At 38.6% G+C, this 25,860-nt stretch overlaps 3 protein-coding genes across 6 annotated transcripts in view; 1 reads left to right on the forward strand and 2 right to left on the reverse strand.

The window, feature by feature from the left end:
* Nucleotides 1–7,276, forward strand: part of spata6 (spermatogenesis associated 6) — a 66,968-nt gene extending 59,692 nt beyond the window's left edge. The window contains exons 11-13 of one of the 3 annotated variants that reach the window (XM_089119771.1): nucleotides 3,962–4,058; nucleotides 4,769–4,842; nucleotides 5,102–7,270. In XM_089119771.1, coding sequence (XP_088975897.1) covers nucleotides 3,962–4,058; nucleotides 4,769–4,842; nucleotides 5,102–5,285 — 355 coding nt within the window. In that variant the 3' untranslated portion in view covers nucleotides 5,286–7,270. Of the gene's footprint in view, nucleotides 1–3,961; nucleotides 4,059–4,768; nucleotides 4,843–5,101 lie in introns of all 3 variants that reach the window. The other 2 variants (XM_089119772.1, XM_089119774.1) reach the window with 2 other exon arrangements.
* Nucleotides 7,277–10,564: 3,288 nt separating this feature from the next.
* Nucleotides 10,565–17,812, reverse strand: dnttip2 (deoxynucleotidyltransferase, terminal, interacting protein 2). Of its 2 annotated transcripts, none has more exons than XM_089119775.1 (7): nucleotides 17,653–17,812; nucleotides 12,709–14,897; nucleotides 12,026–12,164; nucleotides 11,808–11,903; nucleotides 11,153–11,317; nucleotides 10,826–10,935; nucleotides 10,565–10,683 (listed from the first exon to the last, which is right to left on the reverse strand). In XM_089119775.1, exons 1-7 carry the CDS (start codon nucleotides 17,725–17,727, stop codon nucleotides 10,578–10,580), a joined length of 2,880 nt encoding a protein of 959 aa, XP_088975901.1. In that variant the 5' UTR covers nucleotides 17,728–17,812; the 3' UTR covers nucleotides 10,565–10,577. The 2 variants fall into 2 exon arrangements, with proteins under 2 accessions (XP_088975901.1, XP_088975902.1); XM_089119776.1 differs by having other exon boundaries at nucleotides 12,709–14,894; nucleotides 17,653–17,802.
* Nucleotides 17,813–18,268: 456 nt separating this feature from the next.
* gclm (glutamate-cysteine ligase, modifier subunit) lies at nucleotides 18,269–25,182 on the reverse strand. Its single transcript, XM_039674709.2, has 7 exons — nucleotides 24,916–25,182; nucleotides 22,772–22,837; nucleotides 22,137–22,221; nucleotides 21,987–22,043; nucleotides 20,662–20,864; nucleotides 20,462–20,576; nucleotides 18,269–19,163 (listed from the first exon to the last, which is right to left on the reverse strand). Exons 1-7 carry the CDS (start codon nucleotides 25,036–25,038, stop codon nucleotides 18,991–18,993), a joined length of 822 nt encoding a protein of 273 aa, XP_039530643.2. The 5' UTR covers nucleotides 25,039–25,182; the 3' UTR covers nucleotides 18,269–18,990.
* Between the last annotated feature and the right edge of the window lie 678 nt (nucleotides 25,183–25,860).

A 25,860-nucleotide genomic window follows, 5' to 3' on the forward strand; every position in this document is an offset into this window, starting at 1 on the left:
CCCTGGATTATGATAGAGGGCCGCGAGACTTTGACCTGAGCGCAAAAATGGAGGCTCTAGACCCTTCCAGAGCTGAGATATCGAAACTCAAAATTTCGACCCGGAAAAAAAAACGACAGTGTTACCCCTTACGTTTTTTTCAGTTTTCGGGCGAAAAATCAAGTTTCTCCAATCTTCTCAAAACTCTGGATTATGATAGAGGGCCGCGAGACTTTGACCTGAGCGCAAAAATGGAGGCTCTAGACCCTTCCAGAGCTGAGATATCGAAACTCAAAATTTCGACCCGAAAAAAAAAACGACAGTGTTACCCCTTACGTTTTTTTCAGTTTTCGGGCGAAAAATCAAGTTTCTCCAATCTTCTCAAAACTCTGGATTATGATAGAGGGCCGCGAGACTTTGACCTGAGCGCAAAAATGGAGGCTCTAGACCCTTCCAGAGCTGAGATATCGAAACTCAAAATTTCGACCCGAAAAAAAAACGACAGTGTTACCCCTTACGTTTTTTTCAGTTTTCGGGCGAAAAATCAAGTTTCTCCAATCTTCTCAAAACTCTGGATTATGATAGAGGGCCGCGAGACTTTGACCTGAGCGCAAAAATGGAGGCTCTAGACCCTTCCAGAGCTGAGATATCGAAACTCAAAATTTCGACCCGAAAAAAAAACGACAGTGTTACCCCTTACGTTTTTTTCAGTTTTCGGGCGAAAAATCAAGTTTCTCCAATCTTCTCAAAACTCTGGATTATGATAGAGGGCCGCGAGACTTTGACCTGAGCGCAAAAATGGAGGCTCTAGACCCTTCCAGAGCTGAGATATCGAAACTCAAAATTTCGACCCGAAAAAAAAACGACAGTGTTACCCCTTACGTTTTTTTCAGTTTTCGGGCGAAAAATCAAGTTTCTCCAATCTTCTCAAAACTCTGGATTATGATAGAGGGCCGCGAGACTTTGACCTGAGCGCAAAAATGGAGGCTCTAGACCCTTCCAGAGCTGAGATATCGAAACTCAAAATTTCGACCCGAAAAAAAAACGACAGTGTTACCCCTTACGTTTTTTTCAGTTTTCGGGCGAAAAATCAAGTTTCTCCAATCTTCTCAAAACTCTGGATTATGATAGAGGGCCGCGAGACTTTGACCTGAGCGCAAAAATGGAGGCTCTAGACCCTTCCAGAGCTGAGATATCGAAACTCAAAATTTCGACCCGAAAAAAAAACGACAGTGTTACCCCTTACGTTTTTTTCAGTTTTCGGGCGAAAAATCAAGTTTCTCCAATCTTCTCAAAACTCTGGATTATGATAGAGGGCCGCGAGACTTTGACCTGAGCGCAAAAATGGAGGCTCTAGACCCTTCCAGAGCTGAGATATCGAAACTCAAAATTTCGACCCGAAAAAAAAACGACAGTGTTACCCCTTACGTTTTTTTCAGTTTTCGGGCGAAAAATCAAGTTTCTCCAATCTTCTCAAAACTCTGGATTATGATAGAGGGCCGCGAGACTTTGACCTGAGCGCAAAAATGGAGGCTCTAGACCCTTCCAGAGCTGAGATATCGAAACTCAAAATTTCGACCCGAAAAAAAAACGACAGTGTTACCCCTTACGTTTTTTTCAGTTTTCGGGCGAAAAATCAAGTTTCTCCAATCTTCTCAAAACTCTGGATTATGATAGAGGGCCGCGAGACTTTGACCTGAGCGCAAAAATGGAGGCTCTAGACCCTTCCAGAGCTGAGATATCGAAACTCAAAATTTCGACCCGAAAAAAAAACGACAGTGTTACCCCTTACGTTTTTTTCAGTTTTCGGGCGAAAAATCAAGTTTCTCCAATCTTCTCAAAACTCTGGATTATGATAGAGGGCCGCGAGACTTTGACCTGAGCGCAAAAATGGAGGCTCTAGACCCTTCCAGAGCTGAGATATCGAAACTCAAAATTTCGACCCGAAAAAAAAACGACAGTGTTACCCCTTACGTTTTTTTCAGTTTTCGGGCGAAAAATCAAGTTTCTCCAATCTTCTCAAAACTCTGGATTATGATAGAGGGCCGCGAGACTTTGACCTGAGCGCAAAAATGGAGGCTCTAGACCCTTCCAGAGCTGAGATATCGAAACTCAAAATTTCGACCCGAAAAAAAAAACGACAGTGTTACCCCTTACGTTTTTTTCAGTTTTCGGGCGAAAAATCAAGTTTCTCCAATCTTCTCAAAACTCTGGATTATGATAGAGGGCCGCGAGACTTTGACCTGAGCGCAAAAATGGAGGCTCTAGACCCTTCCAGAGCTGAGATATCGAAACTCAAAATTTCGACCCGGAAAAAAAACGACAGTGTTACCCCTTACGTTTTTTTCAGTTTTCGGGCGAAAAATCAAGTTTCTCCAATCTTCTCAAAACTCTGGATTATGATAGAGGGCCGCGAGACTTTGACCTGAGCGCAAAAATGGAGGCTCTAGACCCTTCCAGAGCTGAGATATCGAAACTCAAAATTTCGACCCGAAAAAAAAAAACGACAGTGTTACCCCTTACGTTTTTTTCAGTTTTCGGGCGAAAAATCAAGTTTCTCCAATCTTCTCAAAACTCTGGATTATGATAGAGGGCCGCGAGACTTTGACCTGAGCGCAAAAATGGAGGCTCTAGACCCTTCCAGAGCTGAGATATCGAAACTCAAAATTTCGACCCGAAAAAAAAACGACAGTTTTACCCCTTTCGTTTTTTTTTTTTCGGGCGAAAAATTAAGTTTCTCCAATCTTCTCAAAACTCTGGATTCTGATAGAGGGCCATGAGACTTAAACCTGAGTGCAAAAATGGAGGCTCTAGACCCTTCCAGAGCTGAGATATCGAAACTCAAAATTTCGACCCGAAAAAAAAAACGACAGTGGTACCCCTTTCGTTTTTTGTTTTTGTTTTTGGGCGAAAAATGAAGTTTCACCAATCTTCTCAAAACTCTGGATTCTGATAGAGGGCCATGAGACTTAAACCTGAGTGCAAAAATGGAGGCTCTAGACCCTTCCAGATTTGAGATATCGAATCTCAAAATTTCGACCCGAAAAAAAAACGACAGTGGTACCCCTTTTGTTTTTTTTTTGGGGTGAAAAATGAAGTTTCTCCAATTTTTTCAAAACTCTGGATTCTGATAGAGGGCCATGAGACTTAAACCTGAGTGCAAAAATGGAGGCTCTAGATCCATTCAGAGCTGAGATATCGAATCTCAAAATTTCGACCCGAAAAAAAAATGACAGTGGTACCCCTTTCGGTTTTTTTTCGGGCGAAAAATGAAGTTTCTCAAAACTCTGGATTCTGATAGAGGGCCATGAGACTTAAACCTGAGTGCAAAAATGGAGGCTCTAGACCCTTCCAGAGCTGAGATATCGAATCTTAAAATTTCGATCCGAAAAAAAAAAAACGACAGTGTTACCCCTTACGTTTTTGTTTTTGTTTTTCGGGCGAAAAATGAAGTTTCTCCAATCTTCTCAAAACTCTGGATTCTGATAGAGGGCCATGAGACTTAAACCTGAGTGCAAAAATGGAGGCTCTAGACGAAATTTTGGGTCGAAATTTTGAGTTTCTCTGACCTTCTTGAAACTCTGGATTCTGATAGAGGGCCATGCGACTTAGACCTGAGTGCAAAAATGGAGGCTCTAGACCCTTCCTGAGCTGAGATCCCACGTAGCATTATATTATCGCGGACGGTGGAATTTCGGGACGGCCCTTGGTGCCACAGACTCAGGGGGCCTCTCTAAATTCATTTAAAAAAAGGAATCAGTGGGAGTGGAATGCTCAGTCCATCTTACCCAAAATTTTATATTTGTATTATATTTTAACTCTTTTTTTCTATAAAAAGTTTAATATATTTAATTATAGTTGTTCCTAACCATTTATTTGCAATTGATTTTCTGGTAAAGTTCCAAGGCTTCATTATATTTGTGTAAAGACTTTAGTGCCTCTGAGGTGTATTTTCAGCCATGATGTTTTCCATTTTCTACAGGTTCCAGAGTTCATCCAGTTCCTCACCGTCAAAGGAGATCCACAAACGAGTGCAGAGAATCCTCAGCAGCTCTGGTCCCCGCTGCAAGCTTTCCTTTGTACGTCACCCCTGAGATTGCAACGCATGTAATGCTGTCATTCAATGCGCACGTTAACCCATGCAAACTGATTCTCCAAAACACTCATTATAGCACATGTCAGTGTTTCAAACGTCCTCCATTGATTCTGTCAGGCACTCTGTATTCTTCACATCCATTGTGTCAGGATGTGCTGCCACTGTCTTTCAGGAAGTGAACGAGGTAATCACCTTACGTGCTCATTCTTTCTGTTCGCGTGAGTCGTGGGCCGCTTAAACGCATCACCGCCCACGCCGTGTTTTGCTGGAAGACCCTGACGAGAAAGAAAAGCGAAAGAGGTCTAATTACTCTAAAGCTTCCCCAAATCCTTCCATAGAGGAAAAAAAGGAGCACATGTTCAGTGGTAGGGAGGTCTACAGGCTCATCTTTTAGAGAGGGGAGAGATTCCATAGTCGGGTGCCAAGCTCTGTGTGGCTGAAGCCCAGCTCGAGAAAGGAAATGTGTAATCCACTTCAGAGTTATAAGTCGAGAAGGGCTAGGGTTTTTTTTAAAAAAAAATTGTTTTAATCAAGCTCAATTGAAGATGCTTTTGTTAGTTTCACTCTTTGTTGCATTAGCAGATTTTGGAGATATTCAGCAACACTGCTTTGTGCCAACATATTGATTAAACCATTTTTTGATGGTGTTTTTAGAGAATACTTTCCACAACTTAAATATGTGTGTGTTGTCAGGATGAAGAGAGTGAGGCGGGTTCATGTGGGTCCACCCACCCACAACATGGTGACAGCTGGCTGCCGCAGGACAGGTAAACAACACCTCATTTCAGACTTTTTAGGATTTTTGGTCTAAATTGAAATTTAAAGAATCTTTCTATAATGTGTAAACAGTTTATAAGTATGATACTAAGTTTTGTACTAAGATACTCCTACATGTTACAAATAACATAAAATGTGTCTTCAAGGATACAAATTGAAAATGTGAATTTGTTATAGTTGAGTTTGCAACATACAATTATTAATTTTTATTTGACTTTTAATAAAAATTGTATTTTATCTGTACTGCAGGCTAATTCCTGGAGAACCATCTGTTCATTTAGACAACGGCACATTTTGGAGTAACAGAGCGGCCGTCTACTCTGGGAAGCCTCACAGAGCTGTGTTTGAGGACAGTTTGAGCAAAATCTACAAGAACCTCTACAGAAACGCTTCACAGCCAGGACACGGTGGAGAAAGCAGCTGGACACAATGACCAAAGACATGCAACTAGTCTTTTAATGCAGTGGTTTTCAATCATGGTCCTGGAAACCCACTTTTCTGAATATCGTCCACTTGGAATTATAAGGTTCTATCAGCCCTGGAGGCTGACGAGGGCATGGCTGAATTAGAGCAGGAAGCCTCCAGGGCGGAGCAGGCTGAGGGCATGACCAGAGCGGAGCAGGACGAGGGCGTGGCTGAGCAAGCTGAGGGCGTGACCAGGGTGGAGCAGGATGTGGGCGTGGCAGAGCAGGCTGAGGGCGTGACCAGGGCAGAGCAGGACATAGACGTAACAGCGCAGGCTGAGGGCGGAGCAGGACGTGGACGTGGCAGAGCAGGCTGAGGGCGTGGCCAGGGCGGAGCAGGTTGAGGGCGTTGCCAGGGCGGAGCAGGATGAGGGCATTGCCAGGATGGTGAAGACTCAACTCCAAACAAGTACAAGGAAGACTGGCAGAAGAATACATACACTATCCATGAAACATAATCAAGAACCGACAAGCACAGACTGAACAAGAGAGAACTAAATACAGATAGGTGGATGATTGAGGGAGTGAGTTCAGGTGTGGAGACAAGAGGATGCTGGGAAGTCTAGTGAAGATGACGAAGACAGAATGGTGCAGTCAAAGACTGTGACAATTATAGTCAGTGAATAATTTTTCAATGATTATTAAACTTTATGAATTAATTTGCTGAAGCATGTCGATTTTCTTGCAGTTCTTAAAGTCTTAAAGTGTCTTAATTTTTACCATATTAAGGCTTATAGGTCAAATATTTAACAATTTAATTAACGGGGTCTTAATTACAACAATAAACGTTTGCAAGTTATTTCATCCATATTGAGGTCTAGAGAGAAAGCCATTTTACCCGGTCCACTTTAGCTGGAATAAAGTCCTGCTCGGATGTATTACAGTGGCTGCTTTCTGTCTAAGCAAAAGAAAGATTAAAGTATAATTTGTGCAATAATGTGTTTAATTACCCACCAAATTGATATCAAAAATGAAGATTATGCACTGGGGAAAATATTTAGACCTACCTTGCTTAATTTGAAATGTCCTAAATACATGGAAGTGCTAAAAAAAAAAATTAGATAAATGTCATAGAAAGGATAAAATTTTACTTTCTAACACATGTTGAGACATTGTTACAACATTATTATTTTTTATTTAATGTTCAAATAATGTTAGAATTAGAAGGTTCTATCTGCATTTGATCCATTCCAAAAATCCCCATTTACAAATTTGAGAGGATTTTGATATTTTATGTTTAGAATACATTTAGGGACCCTGTTATTTTCATGTTTGAAAGAAACTTGTTCCCCACATAAATTTTCCTTTATGTAATGCAAAAACTTTGAAGCTCAATATCTCAAAACTGCTCAGAATGCAGATAGAACCTTATAATTCCAATGGGACGTAGTGCGTGTAATCTTCTGCCAGTCTTCCTTGTACCTGCTTGGAGTTTTTGAGTAAATGTTTTGTATTGAAGCTTTGCTTCAGCCTATAAGCCTAAGATATGTTGTGTATTGCCCTTATTCAAAGGGATAGGTTACCCAAAAATAATAATTCTGTTAACATTTACGAACTCTCAAATTTTTCCAAACCTGTATACTGGTAAATGTCTTTGTTCTGCTGAACACAAAGGAAGATATTTGAAAGAATTTTTGTAATCAAGCCCAAGTCTCAGACCCCATTGACTACCATAGATTTTTTTTTCCTACTACAGTAGTCAATGGGGCCCAAGAGCAGTTTAGTTACCAACATTCTTCAAAATATCTTACTTTGTTCAGCAGAACAAAGACATTTATACAGGTTTAAAACAACTTAAGGGTGACAAATGATAATTTAAATTTTTGGGTGAAGTATCCCTTTAAAGGGTTAGTTCACCCAAAAATGAAGATTCTGTCAGTATTTACTCGCCCTCATTTTGTTCCAAACCTCTATGTGTTTATTTGTTCTGCTGAACACAAAGGAAGATATTTGGAAGAATGTTTTAATCAAACAGATCTCATTCCCCATTGACTACCATAGTATGTATTTTTTCCTACTATGGTAGTCAATGGGGAATGAGATCTGTTTGATTAAACATTCTTCCAAATATCTTCCTTTGTGTTCAGCAGAACAAATAAACACATAGAGGTTTGGAACAACATGAGGGCGAGTAAATACTGACAGAATTTTTATTTTTGGGTGAACTAACCCTTTAAAGGGATACTCCACTTTTTTTTGGAAATATCTGGTTCTGGCAGTACCACTTTTAGCATAGCTTAGCATACATCATTGAAGTGCACAAGACCATTAGCATTTCTCAGAAAAAAAATGACCAAGTGTTTTGATATTTTTTCTCTTTAAAACTCTTCTGTAGTTACATTAAGACAGATGGAAAATGTAAAGTTGTGAACTTGTGATTTTCTAGGCTGATATGACTAGGAACTATACTCTCATTCCTGCGTAATAATCAGGAAACTTCACTGCCGTACCAGGAGTGCAGCAGGCGTAATGTCATGACGCAGCGCCTGAAAATAGTCCCCAGCTTCCAACGTGACCGGGACTAAGTTTGTGTAGTCATCGCTTGTCATTTCTTGATTATTACACAGGAATGAGAGTAGATCAGCCTAGAAAATCGAAACTTTACATTTTCCGTCGGTCTTAATGCACTATTTAACAATAGAAGAGTCAAGTTTTAAATAGGAAAAATATAAAAACACTTTGGTAATTTTTTGGGGAGAAATGCTAATGGTCTTGTGCACTTTAATGATGTATGCTAAGCTATGCCAAAAGTGGTACTGGCAGAACCGGAGATCGGCTGAATGGATTCAAAAAAGGTAAAACTCAACAGTCTGACTCTGGGGGAGTTATAAAATGAGCCTATTTCCAAAAAAAAAAGTGTAATATCCCTTTAACATGAGCTTCATGAACTGCACAGAGGGTATCAGATAAGACATACATACATACATACATACATACATACATACATCTTCTTCCGCTTCATCCGGGGCCGGGTCGCGGGGGCAGCAGTCGAAGCAGAGATGCCCAGACTTCCCTCTCCCTAGACACTTCCTCCAGCTCTTCTGGGGGGACACCGAGGCGTTCCCAGGCCAGCCGGGAGACATAGTCTTTCCAGCGTGTCCTAGGTCTTCCCTGGGGCCTCCGCCCAGTGGGACGTGCCCGGAACACCTCCCCAGGAAGGCGTCCAGGAGGCATCTGGAACAGATGCCCGAGCCACTTCAGCTGACCCCTCTCGATGTGGAGGAGCAGCGGCTCTACTCTGAGCTCCTCCCGAGTGACCGAGCTTCTCACCCTATCTCTAAGGGATCGCCCAGCCACCCTGCGGAGAAAGCTCATTTTGGCCGCCTGTATCCGGGATCTTGTCCTTTCGGTCATGACCCAAAGCTCATGACCATAGGTAAGCGTAGGAACGTAGATTGACCGGTAAATCGAGAGCTTTGCCTTACGGCTCAGCTCCTTCTTCACCACAACAGACCGGTACATCGACCGCATTGCTGCAGAAGCTGCACCGATCCGTCTGTCAATCTCCCGTTCCATCCTTCCCTCACTCGTGAACAAAACCCCAAGATACTTAAACTCCTCCACTTGAGGAAGGATTTCTCCACCAACCTGAAGTGAGCAAGCCACCCTTTTCCGACTGAGGACCATGGCCTCGGATTTGGAGGTGCTGATTCTCATCCCAGCCGCTTCACACTCGGCTGCAAACCTCCCCAGTGCATGCTGAAGGTCCAGGTGTGAAGGGGCCAACACGACAACATCATCCGCAAAGAGCAGAGACGAAATCGTGCGGTCCCCAAACCTGACACCCTTCGGCCCCTTGCTGCGCCTAAAAAATTCCGTCCATAAAAATTAAGAACAGAACCGGCGACAAAGGGCAGCCCTGCCGGAGTCCAACATGCACTGGGAAGAAGTCTGACTTATTACCGGCAATGTGAACCAAGCTCCTGCTTCGGTCATACAGGGACCGGACAGCCCTTAGCAAAACCACATTTTGTATGTCTGTCTTATCAGATAAGACAGACATACAAAATGTGGTTCCCATGACTGAAAACCACTGATTTAATGGACTTGCATATGCCAAATCAGGAAAGGGGGAGGGGGTGCAGGAGCTTTATATGTTATACACGTTATCTTAACTTTAAAGGAGAACTCCGGCGAACAATGAACCTTTGGTCTAATAAAACATCGGTACATAGTCAACCGTTCTCTGAGATTTGTTTTCATGATAATCGATTGTAAAGAGTTTTATCTCTAAAAACTGTTTAGCGTATAATTCTAGTACTGGGGGCATTGACTAAGTAAAAGAAATCGCTAGTTTATACCACTAATAAGGCTCAAAATAGCCCCACACTCACACAGTAATATAATGAGGCTCCATACATGCAAAACGAATTTAACGTTTTAAACGTTTAATAAGAAGATACTTTATGAAGACAGTTCACTTCGCGCATACAGACAGGAGCCATCTTAAAAAATAGTCTCGATAAGTCGATCCCCGAACGACGTGCTGAGTGATCTGAGCTGTATGAAGTTCAGCGAACTTCTGAACTGTATGAACCGCTTTCGGGGATCGACTTATCGAGACTATTTTTTAAGATGGCTGCTGTCTGTATACACGAAGTGAACTGTCTTCACAAAGTATCTTCTTATTAAACGGTCTGTACACTTACAAAGTTCCCAATGCTTCGTTTTGCATGTATGGAGCCTCAGTATGTTTCTGTGTTAGTGTGGGGCTATTTTGAGCCTTGTTAGTGGTATAAACTAGCGATTTCTTTTACTTAGTCAATGCCCCCAGTACTAGCATTATACGCTAAACAGTTTTTAGAGATAAATCTCTTTACATTCGATTATCAAGAAAACAAATCTCAGAGAACGATTGACTAGGCACCGATGTTTTATTAGACCAAAGGTTCATTGTTCGCCGGAGTTCTCCTTTAATAATGATAACATAATTAGTAAAAAGGAAAGAAAAACAGCAGTACTTTTGGTTTGAACGTGATTTATTGTGAATCCACAGTCAGAGAGGAGTAATCGGGGGTAATCAAGTCTTTCATTCAATCGCAATCCAGTTAAGGAAAAACTTTAAAAAGTATAAAATATTTTTTCTCTGTACAAGTAGCCTTTTCAATCTGCTGAATTTAATTGCTGTATATTTACAAAGGCCAGTTTGGGCATGTGTGGTATATATAATTCACATATATAAACCTATGTCTTGTGTAAAAAAATAAAAATAAAAAAACACAGACAGGAGAAAAATAAAAAATCAGACTTGCCTTGTGAAATTATTTATTCATTTTCTTTTTATGGAACTTGTGCTTTTTGTTCATCTTACCAGCAGCCTGTGCTGCTTTTTCTGTCATGATCTCTTGATATTTCCTTTTGTTATAGCTAAAAGAGAATAAAATATGTTTTAGAACTTTTAATTTAATTAATTTAGAACAATTAATTTAAAACAATAAATAATAAAACTCATTGTTGAGAATATAAATAATTTATTACATTCTAATCAGCCACAGTTTCTTTAACTTACCTTCTAAACTCTGCATCAGCAAGAAGCTCCTCCACAATGGTTCTTTTCCTTTGTTTCTTGGGGATTCGTGAATTATAAAAGTCTACTGGGCTGTCAACCACTGTACCAACCTGAAAAAAAAGGGCTAAACTTTATTTAAGAGAACAGAACAATATGGCATTGTCTGCTTTCTTTAATCAGGCATGCCTGTGGTTAATTGCAATGTCAGCATTTTGATTACACTACAATTCTCAATTTTTGTTTTTACATTTTTTTGTCTCAGAAATAATGGCTTTTTGAAAAATAGTTTGAAGGGAAAAGTTTGCAGATAAAAACTCCCAAACCGACCTGAAAGTATTTGGGAAATCCGTCTCTATCGTTCTTCTTGTAGAAGCGCTTTGGGTCCATGGCCGAGCGCATCTGCTGAGCCTTCAGGTCATTTTTGAGCTCTTCTGTTAATTCAGGAGCTTTCATGTTGAACCAGCCATCGCCAGATGTCTTTTCTCTTTCCGCCTGGATGAGACACATAAGATATTGCTTGTAAACAATGTGATCAAAAGCATGGAAATTACAAACAATTTTCAACACTATAGCTATAACAATCTAAGTGAAAACACAGACATCATATCCTGAGTATTTAAGGTTTAAAGTGGCATATAACACTACTATTCAAGAGTTTGGAGTCTATTATGAAAGACTCTTACAAATCACCATGGCTGCCTTTACTACATAAACAAAAAAAAAACACAATATATTTTAAAATACACACAAAAAACATCATCCATTACATGTTACGTGACCTTTCAGCATTCTGTTTATGCTGATTTGGTGCTCAAGAAACATTTCTTATTATCAATGTCGAAAAACCATCATGCTGCATAACATTTTTGTGGAAAGAATTTTTAGGCTTCTTTGACGAATAGAAATTTAGTTTTAGATATAAATCTTTCGTAACATTATACATATTCAACAGGATCATCCATTTCAGAACTGGTCTGCTCACCTTGCGCTTGAGTTTCGCAGCATGCTTTGATTCCTTGTAAGGTGGCACAGCATCTTTCTTCTCAAAATCAGGAACAATAACACTCTTCTTCAGCAACTACACAAATACAACACGTTTCATGCCTTCACTGAACAGTAACATCTTCACAAAATGCTTTTAAATGTCAAATAAAGAATGTTTCATCCAGGATAATTAATGATAAAATAAACTTTAATTACCTCATCCGGATTGTTCAGGTTCTTCTGGGTTTGCGAATTGTTGAAAGGATTCTTTGGCGTGTTACCATCAAAACTGATGTACAAACCACCAAGTTCCTTCATTTTCAGACCTGGGTCAATGGAACTTGATAGATGTATCCTGAGAGAGAGAGAGAGAATATAAATATTACATTTATATATTTAATGAAGAGCTCTAAATATTTAGATTCACATTTAAACAACCATCAACTCAAACACGCTCGATATGCAAGAACCAATGAGGTTTATTCTGATGTGTTATGCAGCACGTGTGAGCTTTAACAAGAGGTTTGTACTCACGCGTCAAGCAGGTTCGGTTGAGCTTGTTTGTTCAATGTATAAATGCGAATAAAAGCCTAAATTAAATCTGTTCATCATATAAAGCGATCGTGTCTCTTCAGAAATTCAGAACTAAACCAGTTAATTCATATGGATTAGTTGATGGAACTTATTAAAGCGTCCAATTGTCAGTTGCACTGCTTTCAATGAAGGGATACAAAGCTCTCAGATTTAATCAAAAAGATCTTCGTTTGTGTTCCAAAGACAAACGAAAGTCTTACGGGTTTAGAACGATTAATGACAGAATTATAGTTTATAAAACCTTTAAGAGGTTTTAATATGTACAAGTCAATACTATTAAAAAAGCAGCAATAAACATAACTTACAGAGGCTTTTTGGGAGCAAAGAGCACTTTTGAATCGTCGTCATCATCATCATCTCCCTCTTCATCAACGAAATCATCCTCATCCTCTTCCTTAGTTTGCTTTTTATCAATATAGTACTGTTCTTTAGGCTGTAGCCCAGGTCTAGTGTCTATGACAAAAAGTCCGTTACCATGAGCCTCTGCTTCTTCCGACATCTGATTTTCCTCAGGGCAGATCACATCTTCACTCTCCACATCTACAGCTTCCTGTGAACAACCCTCCTCTGAAGACAGACCTTCATCAGCACTGTCTTCATCCTCACTGCTGTCGAGTAAACTGATCATTTGTTTCTGGGGAGGCAGTTCCTCTGTGGTCAAATATGCTTGAGAATGTGAGCTTGTAGAAGGGCCTTCAAGGTCCTTCAATGTTACAGAGTCATCCTCAGTTGTCTTGGTGTCATTAGCTTCCTCACTAACTATTACACCTTTCTTCTCACACTCAGCGATTTCCTCATGCTCCTCAACCACATATGGTATAAGGTCTTTTGGGGCGTCTTCTACTCTATCCTTCGTCACAGGTTCAGAACATGTCTGATCTTCAATAATCTTCTCAACCACAGCTGGTTCAGGATCTTCTGTTTCCACCGTATCCTCTGTCACAGGTTCAGAACCTCTCTGATCCTCAATGTTCTCAACCACAGCCGGTACAGGATCTTCTGCGACTGTTTCTACCATATCCTCCGTCACAGGTTCAGAACATTTCTGATCCTCAATGATCTTCTCAACCACAACTAGTACAGGACCTTCAGCGGCTGCTTCTACCATATCCTTCTCCACAGGCTCAGTACATGTTTGATCAACATGGCTTTTTTCCACAAACTCTGGTTCATTATTTTCCATGTAAACATCTGGTTCTTTATCTTCAATTAGTGTAGCAGACGTTTCAGCCACTGGTTCTTCCTGAGGCTTCAGAGTTTCAGTTTCACAGTCCTCCACTGGCTTGTCAACAGGCTCATCCTGATCAAGAATTACAGTGGTATCTTCAGCTTTCTCCTCAATCATGGTGCACTCTTGGACTTCACTGGTGTCTGTGGTCATGGTGCTGTCCAGTTGATCTAATGTGTCTTCAGCCTTATCTCCATCAGGTACTGGTACACTTTCATGAAGTTCAAGTTCCTCACCCTCTTTCTGTTCCTCAGGCATGGCAGTAGCAGTGTCAACAGCATTAGAAGTCAATCGTGCTTTTCTTGTCCTGGTTACAGGAACCGCACGGGCACTACTGGAAGACCCAGTTCGGCTACTACAAGGAGTCCCTCTTCCTCTTTGAGGGCTTGGGCTCCCCTGAGAGGTGCAAACGTCAGTAGCTACTGATTCTGAATCTGATTCACCAACCAGAATGTTGCGTTTGGGCTGACGCCTTGTGGCTCTCCAGGGACTCATACTGGGACCGGACTTGCATGCATCAGAATCGTATTCGTCTTCAACTACTGTTTTGCAACTACGACCTCTCAGCTTCCTGGGCATTGGAGAAGATGGGGGGTCTGTGGTTTCCTCTAAACTCAAAGGGATTGGCTCGATTAGTTTTACCTTCTGGTTTCGTGCAGATCTGCGGACCACAGAGCCGTGAAGGCCGGAAACACTGGAGGAGCATGACTCCGCTTCAGATGGATCTGCTTCAGTGGTGCGAACAGCAGTCTTCCGATGGCTTCTCGTTATCCGACGAGTGTCAGTAACTTTTGTGAGGGATACAGCAGAACTACAGGACTCGGCACCTGAGAGCTCATCATCTACCTTTTCAGCATCCTTTGAGGCCGTTGAAGTCAGAACACGTTTCCTCAAGCTGCGAGGGGCTCTACGAGAATTGGTTTCAGACACCGTGGATTCGGCTTCGGATAACTCATCCTGTGCAATGCGCTTCTCCACGACCACAGTACTCCGTCGGGTTCTAGGTGCTTGCACATCAGAAACTACAGAGCAGCAGGATTCTGACTCAGACACATCAGCTTCATGGGTAGAGTCGGGTTGTTTTTTGTCAGCAAGGATACGTAGAGATCTTCTTGTGTCTCGCTTGGGTTTACTTGCTGCTAAGGAAGAGGCAGCACTGTCGTCCTTCGGCTCATCCAGCTGGGAGTCGCTAGTTAGTTCAGACTGGGACTGGTTTTCCTCCATTAGCGTTCTGCGCCTTGTTCTTCTAGTCGAAGGAGTAGGCTGCTGTGAGAACAAGAACATTTGATTACTTGAGCATTTCTTATCAGAATAATGTAATATTTATATATACAAATGTGAGTTGATATGCACTAAAAGTCAGATATGTGTGTACATGGCTACATGAGATACTCAAAACTTGACTGGTTGATGCAAGAAAGTATGGTGAGTTGCAAGTAATACCTATCCATACCTATTACTACTTTTTAGAAATTGTTGAATAATAGGCATGTATTAATATATTAGTCAAAAATTGTAAGTATACCTGGATAATTAATACAATGAAAATAAATAAATTAGCCACTGATCAATGAGGAATTGACAACTATCTTACAGGAGGGTGTCCAATTGATGTTTTATTAATCATCTTTAGAAATAGTCACACAAAAAGGTTTTAAATTATTGTTACCCACCAATGCTGAAAAACCTCTAAAAACTATTTTTATTGTTATTTAAATTAGTGTATAGGTAAAGGATTAGTTCACTTTAAAAAAACTTTTGCTGGTAATTTACTCACCCCCATGTCATCCAAGATGTCCATGTCTTTCTTTCTTCAGTTGAAAAGAAATTAAAGTATTTGATGAAAACATACAAGGATTTTTCTCCCTATAATGCACTTCACTGGTAACCAAAATGGTTCAAGGTCCAAAAGACAGTTTCAGTGCAAACTGCTCAAAGGGCTTTAAAAGATTCCAGATGATTAATAAGGGTCTTTAATATCAAGCGAAACGATCACTCAATAAAAAATAAAAAAAATTACGTTTTATAAGCACAAATACTCATCTTGCTCTGTTCTGTGATGCACGTTCGTGACTCTCCTGTTTGAACTCTTTCATCAAAACGAACAATTCTTTTTCCGAGACAATTCGTTCATTTCGTTAGTTAAATGAACCAAATTACACAAAAAAAGATTTGTTCATTTTGATAAATAGGTATAGGTAATAGGTATGGATAAACAATTTCTAACAGTGGTCACGAACGCGCATCACAGAACAGAGGAAGGTGAGCGTTTGTGCTTATAAAACGTAAACCTTTTTTATTTATTTTTTTAAATGAGCGCTTGATAAGACCCTTATTCCACTGAAACGGTCTTGAACCGTTTGGTTACCAGTAAAGTCAGGGTTTCTGCAGGTATCTTCAAATGAAATTTAATGCCTTTTTAATGCCTTTTTAATGCCATTTAAAAAAAAATAATGCCATACACGACCCATGACTAACCACGGATATATATATATATATATATATATATTAGGGGTGTAACGGTACACAAAAATCACGGTTCGGTACGTACCTCGGTTTTAAAGTCACGGTTCGGTACATTTTCGATACAGCAAAAAGAAAGAAATGCCAGAGAAATTTACTATTTGTTTAAAGAAAAAATATTTTTAAATAAGTGTGAGTTTTCCTAGATCTTGAAACTTTCAGGTTTATAAATGGGGGTCATCTTTGAAGGATGAACAAATAATGATTTGGTCATCACGTTAAAAATAACATTTAAATATATATTTATTTATATAATATTTGAATTTTGAAGTGCTGGAAAAAGATGTGTGAAGTACTTGAAAGCATTTCACCATTCTAGCCAAACTGGTTCCAGTTAGTGTTACTATATTAAATCCATGGTGAATGTTGCTGGTCTGTGGACGTAAAGTACTAGTTCATTCACGGCACAATGTTTCTCCTGGTTTCCATGACAGCGCTGTTTGATCTAATAGAGATCTACGGTTCATAATGGAGAAATGTGAACGCTTCTCACTAGATCTCGCAGCGATGTTATTACCTCGGTGGTGAATTCAAATGTTTTCTTTACCGGATCTCTTAGCGCTGTGAAGTAACAGTGTTGCTTGATCGAGATCGGCTCGCGCTGCATAGATGTTGCTGGTCCGAACTGATAAACGATCCGTGAAGCACATAACGAGTAGCGCAGTTTCGTTCTGCTTTCATTACGCTTGCCATTTGATGTTGCGCAACGTTGTGTTGGCCGCGTCAGCACGAATTTTGCTGGCAGGAAAAATGGTCCAAGCAATCGTTCGGTTTGTATGCGTACCGAACCGGAAGCTTAAAATACAAATTATTAATTATGAAGGCTATATTCAAATAAATTTGTATAAAATTCTCTTCAAAACTATAAAAAAAATTTAATGCCTGTAAGAATCAAATTTAATGCTTTTTAATGCCTTTTAAGGCCTTAATTTTCGCAAAATCCATTTAATGACTTTTAATGCTTTTTAATGCCCCGCGGAAACCCTGTTGTAAGGAGAAAAATCCTGGAATGTTTTCATCAAAAACATTAATTTCTTTTCGACTGAAGAAAGAAAAAAATGGACATCTTGGATGACATGGGGGTGAGTAAATTATCGGCAATTGTTTTTTTTTTTTTTTTGTAAAAGTGAACTAAGTTAGTCCTTTAAGTAACGTTACTGTTTAACAACTTTATAACAGGAACACCACACGTGGCTAGTTATGTTGATCCAATCATGACCCATCTCCAGTTCAACGCTACAGACAGAGTATGACTGTTTAATTGTTTAGTCGAGAAAGAACGCAAAATAGACTATACAAAATACAGAGAACGGACAACATTTTATATTCTAAGTAATATGAACAAGTTTTCTACAGCTGCTCAGGCATGTATGGACACATGCGGCGATTGATTTGGCATGAAAGTCACTGTTATAAAGCACTACAGTTACAAACACACGCTGATACTTTCGGACAACATGTAAACTAAATGGATAAACTATTCAAGAACCTTACATACCGTGGCTCCAGAGTTTCCATCGCTACTATTTTTCATAGGGGAGCCCACGCGCGTTCCTCTCCTGGTGGCCACCATCTTGCTAATGGAGCTGTGCGCGCACTTCCGCCTGCGAATCACGTCATCTGAATGCGCAGACCAGACTAATCGATGCAAGAAAGTATGGTGAGTTGCAAATAATGATATTGATCTGTGTCTTGGTTTAACCTTCTAACCGAATAATGATACTTGATAGACACTATTACTATTGTGATCTTGATAGACACTATAATAGGTTATGTCACTAGACACTAGAATAGACATTCAAACACTATAATAAAATATCTAACTTAAATGTCAAAAAAAATATTTTGCCACTGTATGAGAATCCAAAATAAAACAGAAATAAATGAAACCCCAATGCCAGTCCATGTTAATTTTCAATTTCCAAGTTTATAAACCAAATTAAATATGTTTAACACACAAATAGGGATTACAGTCATTTGAAAATAGTAATTGTATGATGCAACTCTTATATAATTGGATCCAAAAGGAATTACAATGAATAAATAACACAGGTAAAAATATATATTCTGACTATCCGTTAGATACTGGAACTATAATCATTAATTTCCTTCAAGTGTGGAATTTTCCAGTGTTTTTATATAGAATGAATTAATGCCGTTCATGCCATGCATGTTACCAGCATCCCATACAGTTACATATTTGAACATTCTTTTACCTCAGATAAGCAAAGCATTTCATTTACAAAAGGGTGCAAAACAGAATCATCCATTGACAACAGGCAACATCTATTGAACACTCCATGCCAAGCAACAGTCAAAATAAATTATACAAACTTAAAATGGCAGCAAGATTTAAAATTTGACATTTAAAATTAAAGTAAAAAAAAATCTAAAACTATGTGGCCCACTCGTTTTAAAAAAAATGGGGGTAAACATTTTATAATAAAATTGAAAAAATTATCCAAGGTGTACCTCTTCTACAAATCTTTTTGAAAATAAGTGCCTCTGCCCATGTACTTGTAAAATTAAAAAAAAAAAAAAACCTTTTGGAATTTGAAACTCCTTAATCTGCCATCCCATTGTTTTACATACAATTTTTACCCTTTGGATAAACATTGGGAATTCAACCTGGTCCAGTCAGGAAAAAGAGGCACATTTATCTACAAGTACAAATAGCCGTCTTAATATTGAGGAAATGAATTTTTACTCCTTGGAAAATTCAAATTCACTTTAGTGTTGAGAAAACCCCTTGTAAAATATGCATAAGTGATTTAGCTCCCTAAATTAAGTGGAATACATTTCAGGAAACCCCAAAAACCTGTTCAAGCAGGACATGTTAATGGTCGCTGCTCTTTTTAGCATGAACAATGTAGCCCTTTGCTTTTATGATGCCTCTGCTCTTGACGATGATGGAGTACCGCAAGACCCACTCCAGCCTCCAGTCGGCCACCTTCAGGTCCTTACTGCTCCCTTGGACTGCTTCCTGGAAGCCTGCAGCACTGATTAGCTCTAGACACAAAAAGAAAGATTGGGAACATTAGATTTCCTTCACTCAGAATTACATGGCAGACACCTTCAATGTGTGACCATGGTTTTAGGAGATGGGCAGTTAAAGGCCTTTTTATTTTTAATCAGCTCTTTGAAGAAGCACACTTAAAGTCTTTCACACAACTACAGGAACAATTCGATCTCCCTTCAAGTGATTTTTATAGATATTTGCAAATTAGGCACTACATTACAAACCATAAAGAAAAAGAAAGAATTGGCAAAATCCCAAATGGTATAGAACAATATTTTATTACAATTTCAGAAAAACGCCTCCCTGTTGGTAAACATGTTTCTCATCTTTATAAAAGATTGTTAATAGGCACGGGTGGAAACACTTATAATATTAAGGAAAAATGGGAAATAGAAGCTAATACAGTAATAGAGGATGAGTTATGGGATAAACTCTGTTATAGGTGCCATAAGGGAATTAATAGTCAACAGTGGAAGGAATTTGACTGGAAAATTAAAATACGTTATTTTCATACTCCTCTGGTTATTTCAAGGTTTGTAAAAGACCCCTCTGCAGCTTTATGCTGGAGACAATGTGGTAAAACAGGTAACCATACACATATATTTTGGGATTGTCCAGTAATCCTTGCGTATTGGAAAAGTATTAAAGAAGAGATGGAGAAAATTGTAAAAAGAGAAGTTCCCTCGAATGTACGTTTTTTCTTACTGGGTGTCATATCAGTTGATGTTTTCAATGCTGACCAAAGATATATATTACGAGTATTATTACTAATCGCTAAAAAAAATATTACTGCTAATTGGAAGTCTGTGAAATCACCAACTGTAACCGAATGGAAACAGAGACTAAAACAGATTTACATGATGGAAAAAATTACTGCATCATTACAATTGAAAACTGACATTTTTAATCAGAGGTGGCATATGGTTAGAGAATATTTAAATCTATAATCCTTTTTTTTTTTTTTTTTTTATTATTTTGTTACATTATATATTTTATATCATTATAAAGCTGTATATTATTGTATTATGTTTGTTGAGATGTGAACATTAATACTAGGTGCAGCTATATATATACCGAATATTTGTATGTATTTGGTTATTTATTTATTTAATTTTTTTCCTTATTTTATTCTTGTTATTTTGTCACTTGAAATCTCTTATTGTCTCAGATAATGTTCCTTTTGTTATGTTCTGTGAAAAATATAAATAAAAAGTTCAAAAAAAAAAAAAAAAAGAATTACATGGCAGAACCAGTTCATGCACGCAGTCATTGGCTCAGTGATACACACCTTTGGGGTCATTGTGCGTTAGCAACTGAATGTCAAACTCTTTAGCAAATGCAGTGAGGTCAGGAGGCATCACACAGCACGAGGCCAGATTCACCTGATTACTGCTCGGCTTTATCTGCATAGCATGAAAGAGTACATATTTATTTTTAAATCACTTTTCGAATCAATTTTTTATCACAAAATACACACTCAAAGCAGACCTGAGCCCAGTTATAGAGCTCCTCTAGGAGGGTTTTGTCCAAGTCCGACGTGCCGATGGCAGCAATTTTCTGGCTTTGCACGAGACTCTCCAGCTCTTCCCACAGCGGCTGAAGGTGAGTCAGCGTCTGTGCCTCACCCTCAGGGAGAGGAGGTGGAGCAATGATCACAGAGTCCAACTGAGTTACGCCTAACGAAGAACAAGCTGAACGGAGGGGGATTAGTCAAATTATCCAAAATTAATATGCACACTACTGTTCAAAAGTTTGGATGCATTAATATTTTTTTTTTAACATGGATAATAAGAAATGTTTCTTGAGCAGCAAATTAGCATATTAGAATGATTTCTGAAGGATCATGTGATACCAAGACTGGTGAAATGATGCTGAAAATTCATTTACATTTTAAAGGGGACATATGACGCTAAATCCACTTTTTTTAGCCCTTAAATGCATTTTGTTGTATATTTGGAGTGTTTATAAGTACAGAATAGATGAAAATATTCTTTTCAGGTGCTTCGTTTATATCTTTATATTCTGTTTTGGTCATATTTTTCAACCTGTTCAGATTTTTCTGTTCTCTATGACGTTTTTTGAACAATTACGTCACAGTATTTGCAGCGGAACTGACAAATAAGGACATTGACTACCGGCCCAACACTTCGAGCAATCCGCCATTATTATTTCTCGCTCCGATTTTGTAGTCCAAGCTCAATGATGCAGAAGTTACGAGAGGGCAAGTCAAAATGTTCGGATGTTGGATGGTAGTGACCTGAAGCACTTCAAGGATTCCAACTTCAACAACCTCTGCCAGTATAAAGAAGGGTTTGCCCATCGACTTCGTCTGAATGAGGGGTAAATCCCTTCTATCTTTGGAGACGACGAACAGAGCATTTCGATATGCTGTAAGTATCGTTAATAAAAATAAAGTTCTTTACTTTCTTAAAACACATGGTGATCATGGTTAAGCAGTCCCTTTGTGTTGTGTTACATAGGTATATAACAGGAAGTGAGACTGGAATTGCTGACTCCTCATTTAAGCAGTTCAAAATCGATTCTTTCTTTTAGGAGGCAATAATCTTATTTGTGGTGCAGTTTGATTTTTAAAAAATTGACCTTTCATTCACAAATAGCTATTTTACACTCTGCATGAAAGGTAATATTCAAAAGAGCGCACTCTAAATTTTCATTCAGTCTTTTGAAATTTTCTTTCAAACGTCAGTTAGTTTGGAGTAAGAAACTCACCATTATCCATAATCAGTTTTACCCATCAAACATATGAATAATAATAGTGTATAGGCTAGCTCATCATATTAAGCAGAACTTACCCATGTCTACAGCACTTCTAATTGATGAGCAGAGTGACTCAGTGAGAAAAAGCTTGACTGTAAAGACAAACATAAACATATTTACTAACATGCACAAGCATGGCAACAGCGATACACTGTCTGAATGCACTAAGGAGCAGTAATCCTCACCAGACACCTTCAGCTCCTCTCTCTCCTCTGGGGTGATGGCCTCAGTGTTTTCTGGAATGGTGCAGTCCATAACAATGGGAAGCTCCTGAGGAAGAAAAACAGCAGTTACTGAATTGCACAACTATGCTTCCATGGAAAGTATCCAGTCACTTACTGGATTATGCATTATAGTTGCATAATTTTTTGGCACTCGTGTCTATGAAGCTCCCCGGTCACTTTACTTTGCATGTGAGAACATTAGACACCTTGTTAATGGACTGCATGAAAGGAATGCGTCAATAATAAGCCTCAGCTTTTGTGTGCTAAGACCTTTACTCTCTACTCACTGAGCAGAATAAGCCAGAGCAGAGGCACACCGGCCCCATGCCATGAACAATCACCATAACAACTCTTTTCATCATAGTCACTATATATGCTTTACTAGTACAATGAGACCGACGTTTTGCTTTCCCACAATCCACAGAGTGCTCAACTGTTTGTTCAGTGATGAGTCTGACAACATTTTGGCTACTTCTTCATGCAATCGAACTCTTTAATATGTCAAAGATGACATATGTTTAGTTTAGAATGGCTTGTTTACAAGTTCTCAAGGTTTCGTTTTTCACTTTCATAATAAGTGCCATGCGAGGTCTTACCGAGTCAAGTGATGACGGCATTGCAGCAAACCACTCGCTTAGTGTACCTTGGATGCAGTCTTGAAGCTGTGGATTGAGTCAGACAACATTGCAAAAAATGTCAACCAAGGACAGGCAACAAACCAAATATTTTGAAACATAAAAAAACAACATTTTGGCAACTTCCCTTTCTGAATCATTTCTCAATATTTGAGAAAATTGACATTTACATCTTTAATGCTAACTATTGGGTGTTTCTCCAAAGTAAACACAGTTGTACATACTGGTACTAAGTTTTGGCCCTGTAGGATTTAGGCATAATATAAATTAGAGCCAGACCGATATATCGGCAGACCGATATTATCGGCCGATATTAGGCATTTTCCAAACTATCGGTATCGGCAGTTATAATGGCCGATAAATGAATATTTCAAAAATAAAATAAAAATGGACGAAACATGCTTGAACCATGTCATGAGTGTTGGAGTTGTATAGTTTGTCCACCAGAGGGCACTCTACACCGTTCCTGTTGGCAACACTCGTTGAGTTGGTCACGATACATACATTGCTTGAATAACAATTAAAAGAACATCCCCATCAGTTCTCTTAACTCAAATAAGCATGACAAAATTTGTGACTAATCATCTTCAGTTTAAAATAAATAAACAAAATATCGGCCGATATATCGGTATATCGGATTTTAAAACCCAAAAATATTTGTATCGGTATCGGCCTTCAAAATCTTTTATCAGTCGGGCTCTAATATAAATTATTAGCTAATAGTAATATTTTATGATGGTTTTTCATATTCAGTAATCATATTTTTAAATATATTGTTTAATTCTGAATTAATTTAATTAATAAAAATTAAAACCATTTAATGAAATTCAAAAATCTAAATAATAATTAAAAAAAAAATATATATATATATATATATATATATATATATATATATATTAGCATATTATCATATAGCTACATTACTAAATCCACTTGTGTGGGCATGATGAATAAAGCCTAATTTTTATGATGGGATGTCAGGAAGGGTTTGGCCAGTATATAAAAATGCACAGTAATTTGTCTGTCATCTGTTGAGATTAAAGACATGACTCAGAAAATTCACATCAGTACAATATTGTTTACACATGTAGGCCTACTTCATTGCAGCATGTCGGGTCAGGTCATGCCACATACTGTACACTTTCTCTAATAGGTCTATAAATTAGTGTTATTAGGCAGAATCATTGCTTGTGTGCACAACTACTACTCACAGCCACAATGGTTGTTTGAATTATATATAGAAATTCACAGCACCATGACTTGAAAGAGTATACATACATACATACATACATACATACATACATACATACGAGAGAGAGAAACTCACAGTATAGTACACAAACATTAACATTACATTAAGAGATGCCAGAACAAAGACATGATAATTTGAATTTTTATGCAACAGTGATATGCTGTTGGCCAAATGGCTTAAGCCACATTTTGCATAGTTGTTTCCTGTCATGAACAGCACGAGGCAAACTAGTCAGTGACGTCATTAATGGAAGCGGACCAAAGATCACATATTCGTTCATGTGAGCCGATTCTTTTAACAATAATTTGATCGAAACGATTCGCATCGAAAAGATCGAAAAGATTTCCACTGTAGATGGGTGTCATGTTGGAGCCACACACAAACAAACATAGCTTATAGTTTTGTAGTTTATAGTTCATAGGTTACAGTTTTTCCGAGCAGGTATAAAAATATATCGATGGAAAGAAAAATTAGGTTAATCATAACAGCATCCAACAACAAAACAAATGTTACCCAAATGATACCCATAATTTAGAATGCATATTAAAAAATATAGACATTTAACCATATTTACTTGCAAAAAATTGTTCGTAAATGGCAGCTGTGTGAAGAACACACTAAATAAAATAAATCTTTGAACCGGTTCGGCAAACTGAACCGTTCGAAGGAGCCGATGTACAAAAAAGAATCGGACTTCCAACACCAACGACGACCGTATTTACATAAATAGTGGGGGTGACCGTGGTTAAACTCATTGACCGAATAACATCATAATACAAAACATGTCAGGCCTATTGCCAAGGTGGACCAAGATACACTATAAGGCTAAGCACTGCAAACACTTGTCACTTACCTCCTCACTAGGCGAAGACGGACATTTCTTCTTAAGTCGACTGCGATTGACTAAATTTCCTGTGTGAAGCTTCAGGGTTGTTGCGTGGTTAAAAAGCCGTTTCGCGTTTACATGAGACTCCATTACTCTGTAAAAATCGGTGACTGGAAAAAAGTGTTGTCTGTATGAAACTATTAACCACAAAGTGCCCTCGGGTAACGTTACAGTGTTTCCTTTGCTCTCGCGCACACTAAACAGTGTAGTATGACTATGCACTTGTAGTTCATTCAATTTCAAGTAGAGACGACGTTAGAGCAGAGAGACTGCCCACAATGAGAATATGGATGCGTTACTCTGGAAAACCTGGTGAGGATCAACCGGAGGTGGATTGGACGAGCCATTTACAGCAACTTTCAACCTTTTTGACGTTTAGGCCCCCCATTGTCCAACACTATATTCAAAGGGTCCCCCATGTAGGCTGATCTTTCCTCTGGCACTTCTGTAGTAATTATAACCAACCTTTGGTTTCTTTATTAACAGAAACCAAGAGTGAAACATGAATCCCAAGTGTGTCTTTTCATATTTATACACTGCACAAAGAAATATATATTTTTAAAAAAACATTTTGCATTATCTTTAATATACTTATTTTGAATAATGGTAATAAGTATATAATTTAAAGTCATTTTACAGCCAGGATGCCCCACCCCCTGGTTGAGAACTTGATATTTTGTCATTATGACACAGCAGAAATTATTCAGGTCAACTCAAGTCAGATTTATTTATAAAGCAACACAATATACAAAGAAGATTTTTTTTTAGAGCAGCTTTTAAAAAGAAAATAATGCACCCTTCATCAAATATGAGAAGTCATTTCCAGTTTTGTTATCGTCCAATATAGTGTCAGTGCACGCAAATCGATAATATGGTTATCGGTTATGATAATAATGGTCATGATAATATCTT

The sequence above is a fragment of the Pimephales promelas genome, chromosome 14 (assembly GCF_988280905.1).
Source record: "Pimephales promelas chromosome 14, fPimPro1.hap1.1, whole genome shotgun sequence".
Lineage (NCBI taxonomy): Eukaryota > Metazoa > Chordata > Actinopteri > Cypriniformes > Leuciscidae > Pimephales > Pimephales promelas.